General features: G+C 36.2%; 1 protein-coding gene across 2 annotated transcripts in view; it reads left to right on the top strand.

Annotated features, from left to right (window-relative positions):
* Positions 1-15513, top strand: part of LOC136039496 (kelch-like protein 18) — a 53107-nt gene extending 37594 nt beyond the window's left edge. For both annotated transcript variants that reach the window (XM_065723283.1, XM_065723284.1), the window contains exons 9-11: positions 4032-4248; positions 9786-9955; positions 14543-15513. In XM_065723283.1, coding sequence (XP_065579355.1) covers positions 4032-4248; positions 9786-9955; positions 14543-14813 — 658 coding nt within the window. In that variant the 3' untranslated portion in view covers positions 14814-15513. The remainder of the gene's footprint in view (positions 1-4031; positions 4249-9785; positions 9956-14542) is intronic.
* The last annotated feature ends 1721 nt before the right edge of the window (positions 15514-17234 follow it).

Raw genomic sequence — 17234 nt, 5'->3', positions numbered from 1 at the left:
GGACAGTATATGTGTGAATTTACAGGCCAATTGGGCTGTATTGAACTAATCTGTACATTTACCCAATTGGAAACTCTGGAAGCTACAGAGCTGGTTGCAATGGAAAGATCTGGGTCACATTGAGGGATTTAGTGTGGGGTAGTCTCCTTCTATTGGACAGTATCTGTCTGAATTTACAGGCCAATTGGGCTGTATTGAACTAATCTGTACATTTACTCAATTGGAAACTTTGGAAGCTAGAGAGTTCGTCGTAATGGAAAGATCTGGGTCACATTGAGGGATTTAGTGTGGGGGACTTTGCAGAAATCTTTAGTATTGCACAAGGTTTAACTATTCCATGTTAATGTCGATAAGTTGAAGAACTCAAGAAGCCTTAATCCTTGCAAGTGCAAATTAGGGCAAGTTGTATGTAAAAAGTAGAGATTGGACATAACCCCCCCTCCGCCTTTACTCTTGAAATTTCTTATTAATGAAATCGGTTCTGAAATTGCACTCATGGAGAAATATTCTAACACGAAATGCTCGAAAACCTCCCCAGAATAAAATATACTCAATCTTTTTTTTTTCTTGTTTTTGGGGATCCTACTTTTTGCTATTCGCACAAGGAATTTTCAAGGATATGCGCTATCACATATTCGTTTTAGCGCTTGTTTCTGCTCTTTCCCTGATTCCCTGCCTAGACCTTCTTCAGCTTGTTGAAGCATGTTATTTATTTCTCAGCGGTTTTTTTATTGTGGGTATTAACCGAGCTGAAGTAATTTGCGAGAGGAGTATTTCATTTCTGGTTTCTGATATTGTTGTTCGTCAGGGGTTATCTTGTTGTGCTTCAGCCCAAGGTTTGAAGGCGATACTAATTTTAAATGTAAAAAAAGGGCGGTATTTAGTTCAATAATACGGCTACCTGGTATCTATCGTCGTTCTCTTTTTAACTTAGTAGCCCTCTCGCATATTCACTATCCGTCTTTTTTTCGAGATTTTAAAATCTGTAATTGTTCTTGAATTTGTGTTCGCTGTTTTAAATGTTGTAAATTTTTGTGTTGTCCGGTCTGTCTTAGTAGCACTGAATTTGTTTCCATATTTAAAATTAAAGAGCCGATGGATTTGGCTATTATTCTAACAAAGCTTTGCTATTGAGGCGAAGCTTTGCTTTAATGAATGAAGCATATGTAGTTTAAATGTGGTGCTGAATATGAGATACTAGCAGTTGGTGAGTATGCTTAAGAGATGAGCTAAGTGGTTCTACAGGTTTGACTTTAGAGCTCCTCAGACGGACTGAAGAGGGTCTAGCCGAGTTTTTCCAGTTGAACAACACTATTTCTGATTTTTGGGGGGTTAAAACCAAGGCGTATATCAATGTACCTTTGGCTTAATATTTCAAGGATGTTGGAAATCCTCTCTAAGGACAAGTTGATACTCAGAGTGTCATCAGCATGAGAAACAAGAGGAAGGTTAAGACCAAGCAGGACACAAGATGAAGGTCACTGTGCTTGAGGATCTAGGACATGATTATTGAAGTGCTGGGAAAGAGAGAGCTCCCTGCCTGGCACCTTTACATACATCAACAAGTTTGTCACACGGTACGGAAGGGCTAAATTTATCGAGAGGTAGATCAAGGTGAATTTTCTGCCTCGAGTACGTGTCTCGTAAAGTACTAATGTCAGACGTATTCACTCATTGTTTTGCTGCAAACAAAAGCATTGGGGCATGAACCAGTGAGTCGAACGCCCGACGAACATCATGTCTGGCCAAAAGAAGCGTTTCACCGCAATCATCTACATCGACTAAGACATTCGCCACCGCAGTAAGAGCGTCAGAACACCCTAAGCCTTGCTAAAAACCGAACTGATATGGCGGGGTATAACATTTATGCTTCAATTCTTCGATAAACAACAGCCCAAAAACTTGCAGAGGGTAGTTGACTCAGTTATCGGGTGGAACGAAGAACACTGACTTGTCAGCTTTCCTTTCTTGGGAATAGGTGTCAATTCACCAATGCAGAAAGAATGATGGAACAACTCCCTGTGTGAAAACCATCTGTATTAAAAGAGCAAGATGATATCTAAGCTGGATTCCTCCATTCTTCAAATGCATAGCGCTAACCTTATCTATCCTGCAAGAAGCTTTCCGCTTTAGGTGCTTAATACTACGCTCAATGGCAGATATGGAAACTTTAAAATCAGTTGGCAATCTCCGTGTCAAAAATTTTCAAGCTGCTCTTCATATAAAAGAGCGGGGAATTATTTCCCACAATAGGTTTGGGTAATTTTCAGTTTTATCAGATGACACATTGATTATGTCTTTCCTATGCTGAGGAAGAGCATCTTTGAATTTTCAATTAGTGCAAATTCGAATCTGATTCAGTATACCGTATCTTGGTTGTCCACACTCTTTCCGAATGTGGAACCACAAATTCACTTTATTACACGCTTCTACCAGGGCCAAATGTTGTGACAAAGACCGGCAAGTGGAACAGCTATCTTTTCTGCCGTTAATACACTGTAACAAATATTTGCTCAATAAATATCCAATAACAAACGCATAACATATCTTTTGTTGTTGTTTCACATATTGCGGCAAAAGCTGAAAGGTGAGTCAGATTTGGCGCAGAATTTGATCTGAACTCTCGATAAAAAGTAATTTTGATCCAACCCGACGAAAACTTCACTTGTAACCATTTCTAATTGATCCTGGACTATCACATGTGTAAAGTGGCACGAGTAAGCTAAGTGAGATAGGCAAGTGATCAGAAACTTGATATTCAGACAAATCTGACACTGATGTTGTTTCAACATCTTTAGATGCAACTATGTAATAGAGATGTGAAATAGAAGATGATACATGAATATAAGTGAAGTTACAATCTTTTGCAAGTATATCAAACCAACCATCAAATAGATTAAGTAGAAGATAAACACGTGGTGATGAATCATCCGTGCTAAGATTGCAATTAAAATCCCCTACAGTAATTTACGGTATTTTCAGACGCTTAAGTTAATGAAGACACGAAGCAAGTCGGTCACAAGTCAGAGTAAACAGACGTTCGAACTGGCCATTGCAATAATCTACTGGCAGATAAACATTAGCTATCACATAACTCTCAAAGTGCAGAGCAAGGAAATTATCACGCTCATCAAAAATACTAGATTTCAAATCACTTTTTAAATTCGGGGTTAAGCCACCAGAGGGTCGTCCTCGAGCATTATTACGCTTAGCAAATACACAATAGCAGGTAACATCCTGATTTATTTCAAGCGAAGCTGAGCTCCTGGAAGACAAAAAGTGTTCCTGGACACACAGAATATCAATTGCACTAGTAATATCACTAAATAGTGGGATTTTATTAATAAAACCACCATTTATGTTCCAAGAGTACAGAGTCAGCTTTTCACTTTGATCTGAGCTTGGGTACATGGTGCACTTGAGGGTCTTTTCCTGCAGTTCTCGGGACACTTTATGCTGTAGCAAGTATGGCCCGCAGTTTGACACGCAGAACATCCTTCTGTGTGTCATGTACTTCGGATTGACTGGTGATCGATGGATCCACGTCACGAACAGATGGGTGTATCACGACAATCAGCCGCTATGTGACCAATTTTACGACAAGAATAACAGTGTTTCGGAATGAACACGAATTCTTAAGTAACAAGACGATCAAACCCGATTTTCACTGATTTCCTTAGGAATTCTTCAAGGTCTTCATGAGAATCGAAATACACTTTCAAAGTACTAGGTGAGCCGTACTTCGACGTTTTGCAGAACTTCAAAATGAGCACCTTGTTAGGCTATCTTTTAGGTTCCACATTTCTGATGTGACTCATATTCGTAATTTATTTGAATCTTTCAGTATGCGAAACTGATTATCAGAATTTGACAAAAAGGTTACATGTATGCATATGAAATAAATATATGAGCATGAAACTGCAGTGAGCCCGGGCCTTCTTGTAAAATATGACAGATTTCTTTTTTTGTTTCCCTGTTTCTTTCAGTGTTTTATCCTTAATTGCTTTACTGTTTACTGTTTCTTTTGTTAGTGCTGTTGGAGTTGCTGTTTTGAATGACGAGCTCTACGTCTGTGGAGGATATGATGGAGTTACTTCTTTGAATACAGTTGAAATTTATAACCCAGAGAAAGATGAATGGCGGGATGGACCCCCATTGCTGAAACAAAGGAGTGCTGCTGGGGTCGTGGCATTAAACGGTGCTGTATACGCTGTTGGTGGTCATGATGGATTGAGTATCTTTGATTCGGTGAGTAAAAGGGGTTAATAATGATTATCATGAAATTTAGTCCTCCTTCTCACTGTTGTGACTTGGGGAAATGCACTTTGGATACACTACTGGAAACAATACTGAAATTATAAGGTTAATTTTAGGGACTCATCCCTCGATATCATCAGTAGAAATTAAATTGCTGATGAAATCATTCAGAACTTGTAAAAAGTTAGAAGCTCCTTGTGGCACTTCGTGTTTTGTTTTTTTTACTCAATATCTGTAATCTTTTTTACTTTAAGTCAGAATGCGTCTCAGAAGGTGAGTTCTTATATATATATATATATATATATATATATATATATATATATATATATATATATATATATATATATATATATATATATATATATATATATATATATATATATATTTATATATATATATATATTTATATATATATATATATATATATATATATATACATATATATATATATATATATATATATATATATATATATATATATATATATATATATATATATCTATATATATAAAAATAAGTTGTCTGTCTGTGGATCTGTGGATCAGGTGACGTCATGTTTCTGTGTCGGCTGACGTCATGAAATTAGTTGTCGTCATTTTTGCTTTGACGATGCTTAGTATATTGTAAAACACATTAATTTGGTTAATAATATACCATTTAAAACACCAAAATGAACATGCTGGAGTAGTCACTCGGTGAGAGAGGGTGTCAGAACGGAGAATGAAGGTCCCAGGTTCAAATCCTGGTTAGGCTAAAAAAGGTAAAAAACTAAAAACTAAAAAAAAAACTGAAAAAACTAAAAAAAGGCAAAAACTACAAAAAAACTAAAAACTAACAAAAAAAATAAAAAAGCTAAAAAACTAAAAAAACTAAAAAACTAAAAAAACTAAAAACTAAAAAAAAAACTTAAAAAAAAGGAAAAAACTGAAAAATAGAAGAGAAAAAGAAAACTAATAAAATTAAGAATAAAAATAAAAAAAAAATAAAAAAGATAAAAACTAAAAAAAAAGTAAAAAGAAAAAACGAAAAAAAAACTAAAAAAGCTAAAAAAAAGGTAAAAACCAATAAAAAACTAAAAAGAAAAAAAGGAAAAAAATTAAAAAAAATTTTCATCTAAAAAACTAAAAAAAACTAAAAAAGGTAAAAACTAAAAGAACTAAAAAAGAAAAAAAAAACTAAAAAAAGGAAAAAAACTGAAAAATAAAGGAGAAAAAGAAAACTAAAACAATATAAATAAAAATAAAAAAACTAAAAAGATAAAAACTTCAAAAAAAACTAAAAAGAAAAAAGAAAAAAACTAAAAAACCTAAAAAAAGGTCAAGACCAATAAAAAAAAAACTAAAAGGGGAACACTGGGACACAAATGACGACCGGGATACTGGGAATATAAATGACGACCGGGACACAGGGAATGTTCAATTAGCAATCACCATCAACAAAGCTCAAGGGCAATCATTAGAATCATGAGGTATAGATCTGAATATGGATTGTTTTTCCCATGGACAATTATATGTTGCATGTTCAAGAGTCGGTAAACCTGACAATCTAAATAAATGACGACACTCAAAGAGAAAGCGACCGGGACAAAAGGAATGTTCGATTAGCAATCAACAAAGCACCGGGACACAGGGAGTATAAATGACGACGACCGGGACACAGGGACATAACTACAAAGGGGACGCCGGGGTGCACAGGGGGATATATAAATGACGATGGCGACTCAGGGAATGGTCGATTAGCAATCACCATCAACAAAGCTCAAGGGCAATCATTAGAATCATGAGGTATAGATCTGAATACGGATTGTTTTCCCATGGACCATTATATGTTGCATGTTCAAGAGTCGGTAAACCTGACAATCTATTTATATGCACAGACAATGGGACAGCAAAGAATGTTGTATATTCGCAAGTTTTACGTAGTTAAAAACATATATATATATATATATATATATATATATATATATATATATATATATATATATATATATATATATATATATATATATATATATATATCTATCTATATTCACAGGTGGGACATAGGGACACAACTACAATGGCGCGTAACTAATATGGCGCGTAACGACTTACGCGCGCGGGGGGGCTTGGGGGGGGGCGCGAAGCGCCCCCACCAACTAGGTGTCGGGGTGGCGCGAAGCGCCACCCCAACAGCTAGTATATATATATATATATATATATATATGTAAATTCTGAGAAATAAATTATTTGAAACGTCATATTGGGTACTTAGATTTTGAGCCTTGTGCTCTTTTTATTCTTATGCGTTGCGTAAGTTCTAGATCAGTGATTCCCAAAGTGGTTCAGGTGGACGCCCATGGGTACACGTGAAGCTCGACGGGGGTCTACGTTGGTGTGACAAAAAATGGGGGTTACAATTAGTAAAAGGAAGTCCACAAAATTCTATCTGGTTTCAATAGCGAATAACTAAAATGTTGACTTGTCCTCACCTATTGATATAGGCAGATATTATTCTAAGAAGCTCAGTGACAAAAACTTGCATATTTTATATTCTCTACAACATTTCAAGACTTGCAAAGCACTGCTGCTGCCGTCAGCGCCTTCCGCAACGCTTGTTTAGACGTGCAAAGGGACGAAATACGACTTGTGGTGAATGTGCTTGCGATATTGCATGAACTTGCTTGATTTTTCACCACTATAAGTGCGAATGCTAAGGATCAACGTTTTTCATTTGTTTTTGAATTTTTGAAAAGAAAAGTAATGTGAATCGATGTTTGTTTTTATCAGTGTCGGAAAAGTAAATAATCACCTGCCTGTAGGCTATAAAATTCATACTTTAATTTATTATTTAATGATTTCTGTTAAGTAAGACCGCCATAAATTTACTAAAACAATATTTTTTTAATGTATAGGTAATTGATACGAAACATGGTTGAATCCAAGAAGAAATGTCGTCAATACAGTGTGGATTATTTAAAATTTGGCTTTCTATCATTAAAAGCAGACAAGTGGTTGCCCATATGCCATATGACTCTATGAAACCATCAAAGCTCGAAGATCATCTAAGAAGGTGTCACCCTGATAAAATTGATAAAGATTTGGAATATTTCCAAAAATTGAAGGAAAAAAAAATGAAAAGATACCCACTGTGCACAGTATGTTTGCTTCAACGTCTGAAAGAAACGATGATGGCTTGCGAGCATCTTACAATATCTCATGACTTATACCGAAATCAGGAAAACCGCACACCATTGGAGAACAATAAATTTTACCACTGCTGAAGAGCTTTTTAAAAAATGTTCTGCACAAATCTCAATTCGACATACTCAAAAGAATTCCTTTGAGTAACATCACTGTACAAAGACGTATTGATGAAATGAGCTTTGATATCAAAAGTTTCATATGTAATTACTTGCAAACAACTCATTTTTCTATTCAACTGGACAAGTCAACCTTACCCGGTAATGAAGCATTATTATTGGCATTGGTATGAACACATATATGTTCGATTTGTCATGGACCAAGAAATTCATGAAGGGCTACTATTCGCGAAAACCTTATTCGCAAATTCGCGAAATAATAGCCATACTATTCGCGAAAACCTTAAACACTAACCAAAGGTGAATCAATATTTATTCTTCTAAGTAATTTTTTAAAGGAAAAATCGATTCCATTCACAGACATTATTTCGGTAGCAACAGATGGAGCACCTGCCATGGTTGGGCGATATCGTGGGTTAATAAGACATCTTAAAGAAATTATGCTAGAGGTAACTGCAATTCAGCGTGCCATCCACCGACAACATATAGTAGCGAAAAATTTGAGTGAGAAATTGTACCAATCGCTTCAATTCGTGATTAATGCAGTTAACAAAATAAGAAGCAATACATTGAATACACGTTTATTTGCACAATCGTGCGATGAAAATGATGAAGGATTTCAACGATTGCTCTTACATACAGAAGTACGCTGGTTATCGAAAGTTGCTTTTTAACAAGATTTTACTGAATTATTGGGTCAGTATTAGAGTTTCTGGAAAGTAAAGATCCAGATTTATGAGAAAACCTGATCAATTTGAAAGCAGACATCGCGTATTTGACAGATTTGTTCAAAAATTTTATGACACTAACTTACAATGCAAGGGACAGTTTCAATTTAACAAAAGCAAAGGCCCTAACTTCAGCTTTTCTTGGAAAATTGAAATGTATGAAGAAAAATATTAGTCGGCGCTAATTTTTCCCTTTTTTAAACTTGTCATGTGTAGAATGCCTTGACGAGGATCTTCAGACATGCGTTCAACATTTATGACTTCAAAATCATGATGACTGCAGAATCATGATGACATCATGATGACATGAGAAGAAACATGATGACATCAGCCCTGCATGATGACTTCAAAATCAGATTTGAAGATACTCTGACGATGGAAATACCACCATGGATTATAAATATATTTCATGAAATAAAAATGGGCAATATTATATTACAAGAGGAGCTACTCGAGCTTAGCCCTAATGAGGAGCTGAAGATGAAATTTAAAAGAGGGTATCAAACATTTTGGTTTCAGGCATAAATACCCGAAAAATATCCTGGACTGTGGGTAACTGTGAGAAAGCTTCTGATAGCGTTCCCTCATCATATCTTATCCAAAAGAGTTTAAGTGTCGTTACAAACCTTTTAACGGAGAAAAGGAGCAGATCGAATATCAGGACGGGAAGATCTGCAGTTATTCCTAACCAAATTGAACCCCAATATTGATAATTTGCTGTCAAATCATCAAGTACATACTTCCCATTAGCATATGACTTTTTTTTATTGTTATTTTAGAAATGTAGAACTCACTTTACGTTATTAATTAAAAGTGTTATAATTAGATATTTGAATAAATACAACACAAGAAAGTATACTTTTTCATTCCAATTATTTCTAAATACAATAAGTGATAATTTATTGGTTCCTTGTACTGCGAGTAGATGTCCAAAAAAATAAGTAGAATGGACACAATTGTTTATTGGTTAGTCTTACATTTTGACTACCACTCATCTGCACTATCAGTTTTTTTAATGAACCAATCAATTCTCACTTTTTTTTCTCGAAAACTGTTAATTCACGATTGGAACTCAGCCACAAAGCAAATTTTTGTCGAGCTTTGGAAATATGGTAGGAATGTTGCTGAAGGGGGTCCACCGGAACCAGTAAAATTTTCAAAGTGGCCTATGGAAAAAAAGCTTGGGGAACCTCTGCCCTTGACAAACAAACAAAAACTCAGAAGAAGCGAACTTTTCGAAAAAGAAACGTTATTTCAAGGTTCGATGTTTGAGCCTTTACCCTATTATTGATATTTCATCTTTTCTTTGTTAGTGACTTCATAAATTTCTAGACAAAAAAAAAATTGAGGGAAACAAATCTTTTGAAAGAGAAAAGGCCATTTCGGCGTTCAGAATTTAAGCTTTTATCCAATTATTAATATTTTGCCTCTTATTTTTGAAGTACTGCATGAATTTATGTTGGAATTTCCTGTTAGTAAAATGGTGGATCCTATTTTAGGTTGAGAAACTAGACCCAACTGTTGGTGAATGGGTAACTGTCGCTTCTATGCTTTCAAAAAGATGCCGTCTGGGTGTTGCTGTTCTTAGAAACAAATTGTGTGCTTGCGGCGGCTATGATGGTCATACTTTCCTACAGAGTATGGAATGCTATAACCCCACTATTGATAAGTAAGTCAACATGTTCAGTTTTTAATCATATTTTGTCGCTGAAGCAATATGATTGTACAATTGAGTCAGTTTAATAAAACTATAAGTAAGATGGTGTGGGCGCGTTAGATGACTTCATTGGCGATCTTTATCAATAAGAAGAGGCCTTTGAATTACTCGGTTTAGGATTTAGGGGTAGCTGAGAAGCTAATCAACTATATCCTTAAAAAATGACTGATCAGTTTATTTAATGTGAAACCAGTGGGTCTTGAACACTTCTTGATGATGCTGATGATGAGAACTTTCCATTTATTTGTCTGTGCTGAGCTTGGTTGCTCAAAATCATCGTATATTATGTACATACTTCGTCTGTCCTTCGCCAAAACCTAGTTTAGGCATTTTCGAGTTTTCGAGACAGCTCCAAGCTATTGATTTTTTTTTCATTGTCGGAACGGGAGGAATAGATGTAGATACGGATTCGTGGTAATAGGTTTTCCAAACTCGACTCCCATTTTTGCTGGATGTTGATAATAGGCAAATTGTTGACAATAGGCAATAGGCAAATGACAAATATGGATTTGTGGCAATAGGTTTTCCAAACTCTGTTTTCTTAGTCGACTCCCTGGATGTAGACAATAGGCCGTGTAATTCTTGTATGTCTGCTCTGGATTTGGATGTAGATACAGTTAAATTTTTAGCTCGTAGATTCCAGATTTTACCTAAGAAAATATAGTAAATAGAGAAATTCTGACTGTGACGTTGGACTGGTTGTGTCAAGAGTGGCATAAGTCCATTTTTAAGTCAAAATTGAATTTGGCATAGATACTAGGTTTTGACAAAAGCCGGCCGACCGGCAAACATCAAGGAAATAGGTTGAGAAAACCTGCCAAGATCGGTCCAATGGATTTTTCACGTTTTCCGTAAAAAGTTCAAGAGCATGAACCTGAACTATTTTTTGGGGGGATTAGACCCCCCCCCCCTTTCACTCCGTCATAGCACATCAATATTCTCTAATCCCCTAAAGACCTATCGTCTTTCAGGAATTTCTCTTTAATATGTCCTATTTGTTCTTGACTTTCTAGAGGTCTCAACTTCGGATATTTCTTAAATACGGCATTTTTAAGTTTCGTGAAGTGATAATTTCTACCGAATGTCATGGCATATTGGCCACAGGTAGCTTCCATGTTAGTTATTCTCCCCCATATTGCACCATTATTCTAATTAATAATTTAATTTTAAATGTAGTTTAATTCCAGCTAATTAATTCTAATTGGTAATTATTCTAATTGTACATTTACAGTTGCAATATTTTTTTTATGTTGGTTTCAGTAAATGGTCTCATGCTCCATACTCCTTTTTTTGTCTATTTCAGCACATCCTCGCAAGCTCCGCTTTTGTTGTGCTATTATATAAAAATTATTATTTTCACTAAATTGTTCTACTACTACTACAGTTGAATCGTATAATTGTATGGCTATGACTTATTCATGCAACTATTACATGTGTAGACTTATTAATCAAGAATCTAGTCTGGTGTCCGTCTTTGTCCGTGAAGACAGGGGTTCGAATCCTTGTGTTTCTGGTTGTTTGGTTTGGAACGTGGGTCTGTGACGTGACTCTGTCAGCTGAGCCAGAATCGACCCAGCTCTGAATGGGTACCTGGAGAAATCTTGGGAAGGTAAACAGGAAGGGTGTTCGATAGCACAAGATGGGTAGCCCCCAACCCTCCATTACACTTCCCGGTTTAAGGGCCTTGAATGGGAGATCAGCACAGCCGGTAGGAACTCGTAAAGTTCAATGCTATGCTCTTTACCTTTACCGTTTAGCTTTAATTTGGTTTTAACAAGCTGCAACATGTCCCCTTTTTCTAAATGTTTCTAGGAAGAGTGGCCAGTATGCACAATTTGAGGCCCTTGTCCCTAGGGCTTGTTTTAGACATGTCTTCCTCGGTTTTATGCAAACTTGCTATATTGACTTTTATCCAATGCACAAACTATTTTGGAACAATATAGACGAGCAAGCAGGGACGCCAAAAGGGAAGGTCTGCCGAAAAACTCATTATTCCTGTGGCCCTTTCCCACAATTATAACAGAAAATGTCTTTTTTTTTCATGAGGATATTTTAAAATTCATTTTTGAACAAAATCTTAACGCTATCTAGATAAATTAATGTTTGTTGAATTATACTAAAGATACGGTAAAATAATTTTGGCATCAACATTTAGTAACGTTCTTCTAAATAATTTTCTTCTTTTTCCTTCGGAGGTGTACACGAATAAATCACTTATGAGTTCAATTACATAAGCATTGAATTCATAAGCGAGGAACCTTACCTTTGCCGTATATTTTTTAATTACATTAAAAGAAAGATGGGAGAGACGATATTCTTTTTCTTTCTTTATTAGTTTCTTTATTAGTAGAAGTTTCTTTATTAGAATGTAGCCTAAAAAATTCTTACTTTTCCATCTCTTTAAGGCAATTTGAAAGTTGAAGCTATATTGTGCTGTTCTTGCTTTGCTCACGTGTTCCAACTGACATTGCAATGTCCAAAACTTAAGGTGAGGTTTGATGTTTGAATAATTTTAAAGGGGTTTTTAGCTTTAAGTAAAATCAAGTTTAATGTTTTTGTGGTAAATTATTTGGCAGTAAATTTGTCGAAGGCTCAATTAATTCGTTAGCTAAAAGATAAACATACCATTCAATTTACCGTCCAATGCTATTTCCCAACACAATAATCAGTACTGCGTAATTGTATCCCTCCATAAATTTGTGATAATGTTGTCATTATGAAATTGTAAAAACCACGTAAATATGAATTTTATCTTTCTAATGACCTCTTGAACAGCTCTCTATGGTTGTCCAGTTCTCTGTTAGTGCTGGAGAAATAAAAAAGAAAAATGGGGAATTATCACTGTTTCATGTTCTTTTCCAGTATTCCTATAAATTTGTTTCCGAAATAAACTTTTGTTGTTTTGTTGTTAAGGTGATTCTAAATATATGGAATATCATTGCTGAATCAGCAGAAGTGGAAAATTTTTCCGACGAGACAGTTTTAATCTTTTGGCTACTATCGACTGTGGTTTTCTCTGTACTAGGCTGCAGCTATTGCTGTAATCATGAAATTCAAGCGTGTTCGGGCCCTGCAAATGAAAAGTTTAGCTAATTTGAAGTATGTAAGACCTTACCTTAGATCCGCCTGTGCCGCCAGAGGCACCCAGGGCATCCACGAGACTTCGCAAATCTTTTCCGAATTGGACAGCTGCGGATATGTCTTCCCAATCGGGTTGAAGAGAAACATGGATACTGCGCAGATCAGACTGGTATGATCGACGCAAAGTGTTCCGACGTCTTCCCCGTCTTCGACTTCTGTTTGGTTGGCAATGTAAAGTGGCTTTTGGGATCTGAGTGTCCTGCATTCGGAAAACATGGCCAAGTATCTCCACCTGCATATCTGTCACTAGAGGCTGGTTGGCAGGTTTGCGGACTTTTTCATTTGTGATTCTGTCTGACCAATGAATATTTAAAATTCTTCGAAGACAATTATTCTCGAATGCAAGGATTCTCTTCTCCTGTTGCTGGTTCAAACTCCAGGTTTTGGCTACTTAAAGGAGGACTGGGATGATATTGCTGTTGAACAGGCGTAACTTAAGCCGGGTCGAGTAATTTTTCGACTTCCATATGCGCTTGAGCCTATTGAAGGCGCCGTTTCCCAGACCTTTCTCGTCATTATTTTGTGTAAGACAAAAGCATAAATTTTTACTTTTTAGAGGGAGGGTGGAGTAGTTTTACATTAAAGCAGCATAAAAAAAAATACTTGCAATAGAATTACTTAATGAATGAAGAACATTTTATTTGAGTCAGATTTTATTACTTCTGACCAAACGGGCTGAATTACATTTCCTAGGTATATTGTTGATTTAAGGAGGGTTGTGCTGAATTAGGGTTGAGTCAAATAGGACTGGGTTAAACGATGGTTCAGATAAACAAGTTTGAGTTCAATAAAGGTTAAGCTTCACGGGCGTTAAGTTAAACGAGAGTTGAGTTAAACGAAGGTTGGGTTGAATGGGACTGAGACAATGGTTCAGTTGCGCGGGAACCGATTGAACACTCTACTGGTTAAGCTTCTCTATCATTAGGTCAGTGCACGCCTTTTCTCTCTCTCTATTTGTACTGTCTCGCTCTCTTAACAATGCCAACCATGCTGTCTGAGCTTTCTTATCGAATGGTAAGTTTAATTCTTAATTTTCCCGCACATAAAAGTTACAATTTGTCAAAAATTCCAAATAGAAAGTTTTCTCTCCCCTCCTCTCTACTTTTTCCACGAAAACTATGATCCTTGCGAAAGGGTTAGCACTGTTGTGCATCACCATTTGATAGGCACAATAAATATATCCTAGATTTGTTTTGGAGGTGAAAGGGTGCAGCAATTTTTGGGGAACATCGTCTCAAAAAGCACAGAAATTGACGATATTTGTGGTAATTACAGAAAAATATTGAATATATCACTAACTATCCCAAGATTCAGGGAGCAGGGAACCTGAAGCTCTTCCTCCATGGCTTACGTTCCTTGTAACAAGTATGCCATTTTGATTTTCTCTTTCTTATTTAGATGGGATAAAATGGCATCAATGGCAGTGACGAGAAGTAGAGTTGGACTAGCGGCGTCATTTGGAAAGCTATGGGCTATTGGCGGATATGATGGGGCAAATAATTTATCAACAGTTGAAGAATATAACCCTGAAAAGGACGAATGGAACTTTGCCCCTTCTATGGTGGCACACGAGGGGGGAGTTGGTGTAGGTGTTATTCCTGGACCTTATGCTAGGAATTTAAGCTTGAAAGCACATAGCATGAACAACTCAGAGATTAACACAGAATAAGCTTGATTCTTCATAAACATCTGAATCTTAAAGGTTTAGTATACTTACGAGGTATTACTGCAGTTACTTATATATTAAATGTATTTAAACTATATATGTATTAATTACTAAAACTCACAACTGCCACTACTTACAACTCACTGCAGCACCAAGCCGAATGAGCCAACACTGAGTTACGCATACTCCTCCTTCATCACAATCTATTCAAAGCCTCCCTCTTTAAACCCTCACAAGAAGTCCCAATTTCCCTTAATTACTTCCTTACGACCTCCTTCCATCCCATTCGGGTCGGGGACAACCTGCTTTTCGTTTCACAAAAAAAAAAAAAAAAAAAAAAAAAAAAAAAAAGAAAAAAAAAAAAAAAAAAAAAAACGATTTTTGGCAATATGTCAGCCTTCATCTGCAGAACGTGTCCTAGTCATCTCAACCTTTCTCTCATTATAGCCCTGGACCAAATTTTTCAGCTCCTTGACATCCATATTACAGCCCTGGACCCTAGAACCACATTTTTCGTGCAGCTTACTGTTTGAAATGCGATCAGTCAGAAAGGTGCCGAAAACAATTAAAAGACCAACAAACTTGATAAGTTGCTTTTCTATTGTGATAATTATTGTTTTGCTTGTAGTTTTTGTTTAATTCTCTTGCAGTGATTAAGCGCTTTTTTTACTATGATGCTGAATAAGATATTACATCATATCTATATTATTTGTTTCTGAATATTGTAAATAGGCTGGGACCAAGTGCAAACCATTGACAACGAGGTACATGGGTTTAAGGAAATCATTAGGACTGAATTTTTTTTTAAAAGTTAAGTTTTAATGATATGGACTAAATGGTTTTCAAATTTTGCTTCTTATGGATTAACACAGCGTCTTCACTCATTCTGCCAATTACTGAAGGCCCCCTGGAATGCTCTTCCGCTCCCTCTTCAATGGCCTACCGAATCTTACTGCCGTCCTTTCGCGAATCTTTTCAGCCAGGGTAAGATGAAGAAGTCTGACCTCATATGGGCTTTAGGGTGGCTGAGAAAGCTGCGATGCCGTGTTTAACCAGATAGCTAATGACAGAAAAAACAGTTTGGCTTGACATTGTCACTATGGAGCCTCCATGATCCATCAAGTTTTCCAGGTATTGAGTCTTTCAAGTACTTCTACGTAGAATGTAGCATTCACAGTCCTGCCAAAGGGTAAAAATTCTCTGTACACCACTTCTTTGCAGTCAAAAAGATAATCAATTTCATTTTCGACCATTCAATTTTAAAGGCGTTCTTGTGAAATGTGTGCCATTCAGAGCTTTGACACATTTTACTAAAAAAGGCCATGACTTGCCTCCATTGAACAGCATTGTCGAGGAAATTTTGATTCTTGCGAGTAAAATCGAGAAATTCTTAAAACATCATATATGAGGTTTTTTTTGCTCATTTGTTAACACTTTTGTCACCAATTTCGCACAAACTTTTATCGTTGAGTTTCAAGTCACAACTTTGTGCACATGAATTTTGGGAACTTTAATTATTCTTTTGATATCATCCGCAAAGTCAGTAGGCAATCAGAGTTCAAAATAATTCGCACTTTCACCAAGCTTTAGTTTAATTTTATCGTTGAAAGGCGTCCAGGCCGTCGCTCATCCTTATTCTGCAACTCAATCTCTTCCCTCTCAAAACCTACTAGATAAATCACGCTGGCAGTTTTATACAAAAATTAATTGCGCAACACTCATCCAACAACTGGTATATTATGGAGACGACGAAGCAATTAGAGGGAGGCTTACTTTTAGCGCGATCTACACTCCGATAGAACTGGCGACTGCTAATGAAATTCCTACAGCACCCAACCAGCGCAGTAGCATCCCGATCTTCACCACATTTTGGTAGGAAAAAATTATTCCCACTACTTTTCGTACAAACTTTGTACATATATTTATTATGGGCCTTCAGGGCTTAATTATCATCTTGACATAGTCAGGAATCTAAAGGGTTAAGATATTTTCTCTCAATTAATGTTATTAAGCATTGAGATATATAAACATGATCTCTAGGGGATTCCAATGCCCCGTTAGTATGGGTAACAGAACATCTCCAAAATTTTTAAATATAGCTCATGATATGATATTTGTTACACCCAGGTTGCGTCATATGATATTTATTACAGGACTTCTTTTGAAGTCTACGAAAAAACAAAACAGTAGTAAAAATTAACAAATACACACATAATTAAATTTACATATAACAGCCTACAATTCTTACAATTTCAGTATGCATCATAGGAGGAGTCTTCCTCGCTGCCTAATAATACGTTTACTTCCAATCACTGATACTAGCAACCCTAGCGTAATAGAGCCGTTCCTAGGGTTTATAGTGCTCGAGGAAAACATAATTACAGTGCCTCCGTCACGAAGGCAACAAAGCCGAAAGAAGGTCAA

Source organism: Artemia franciscana, chromosome 19 (genome assembly GCF_032884065.1).
Source record: "Artemia franciscana chromosome 19, ASM3288406v1, whole genome shotgun sequence".
Taxonomy (NCBI): Eukaryota; Metazoa; Arthropoda; class Branchiopoda; order Anostraca; family Artemiidae; genus Artemia; species Artemia franciscana.
The sequence above is the reverse complement of the archived record's forward strand: the minus strand, read 5'-3'. Positions and strand labels throughout refer to the sequence as shown.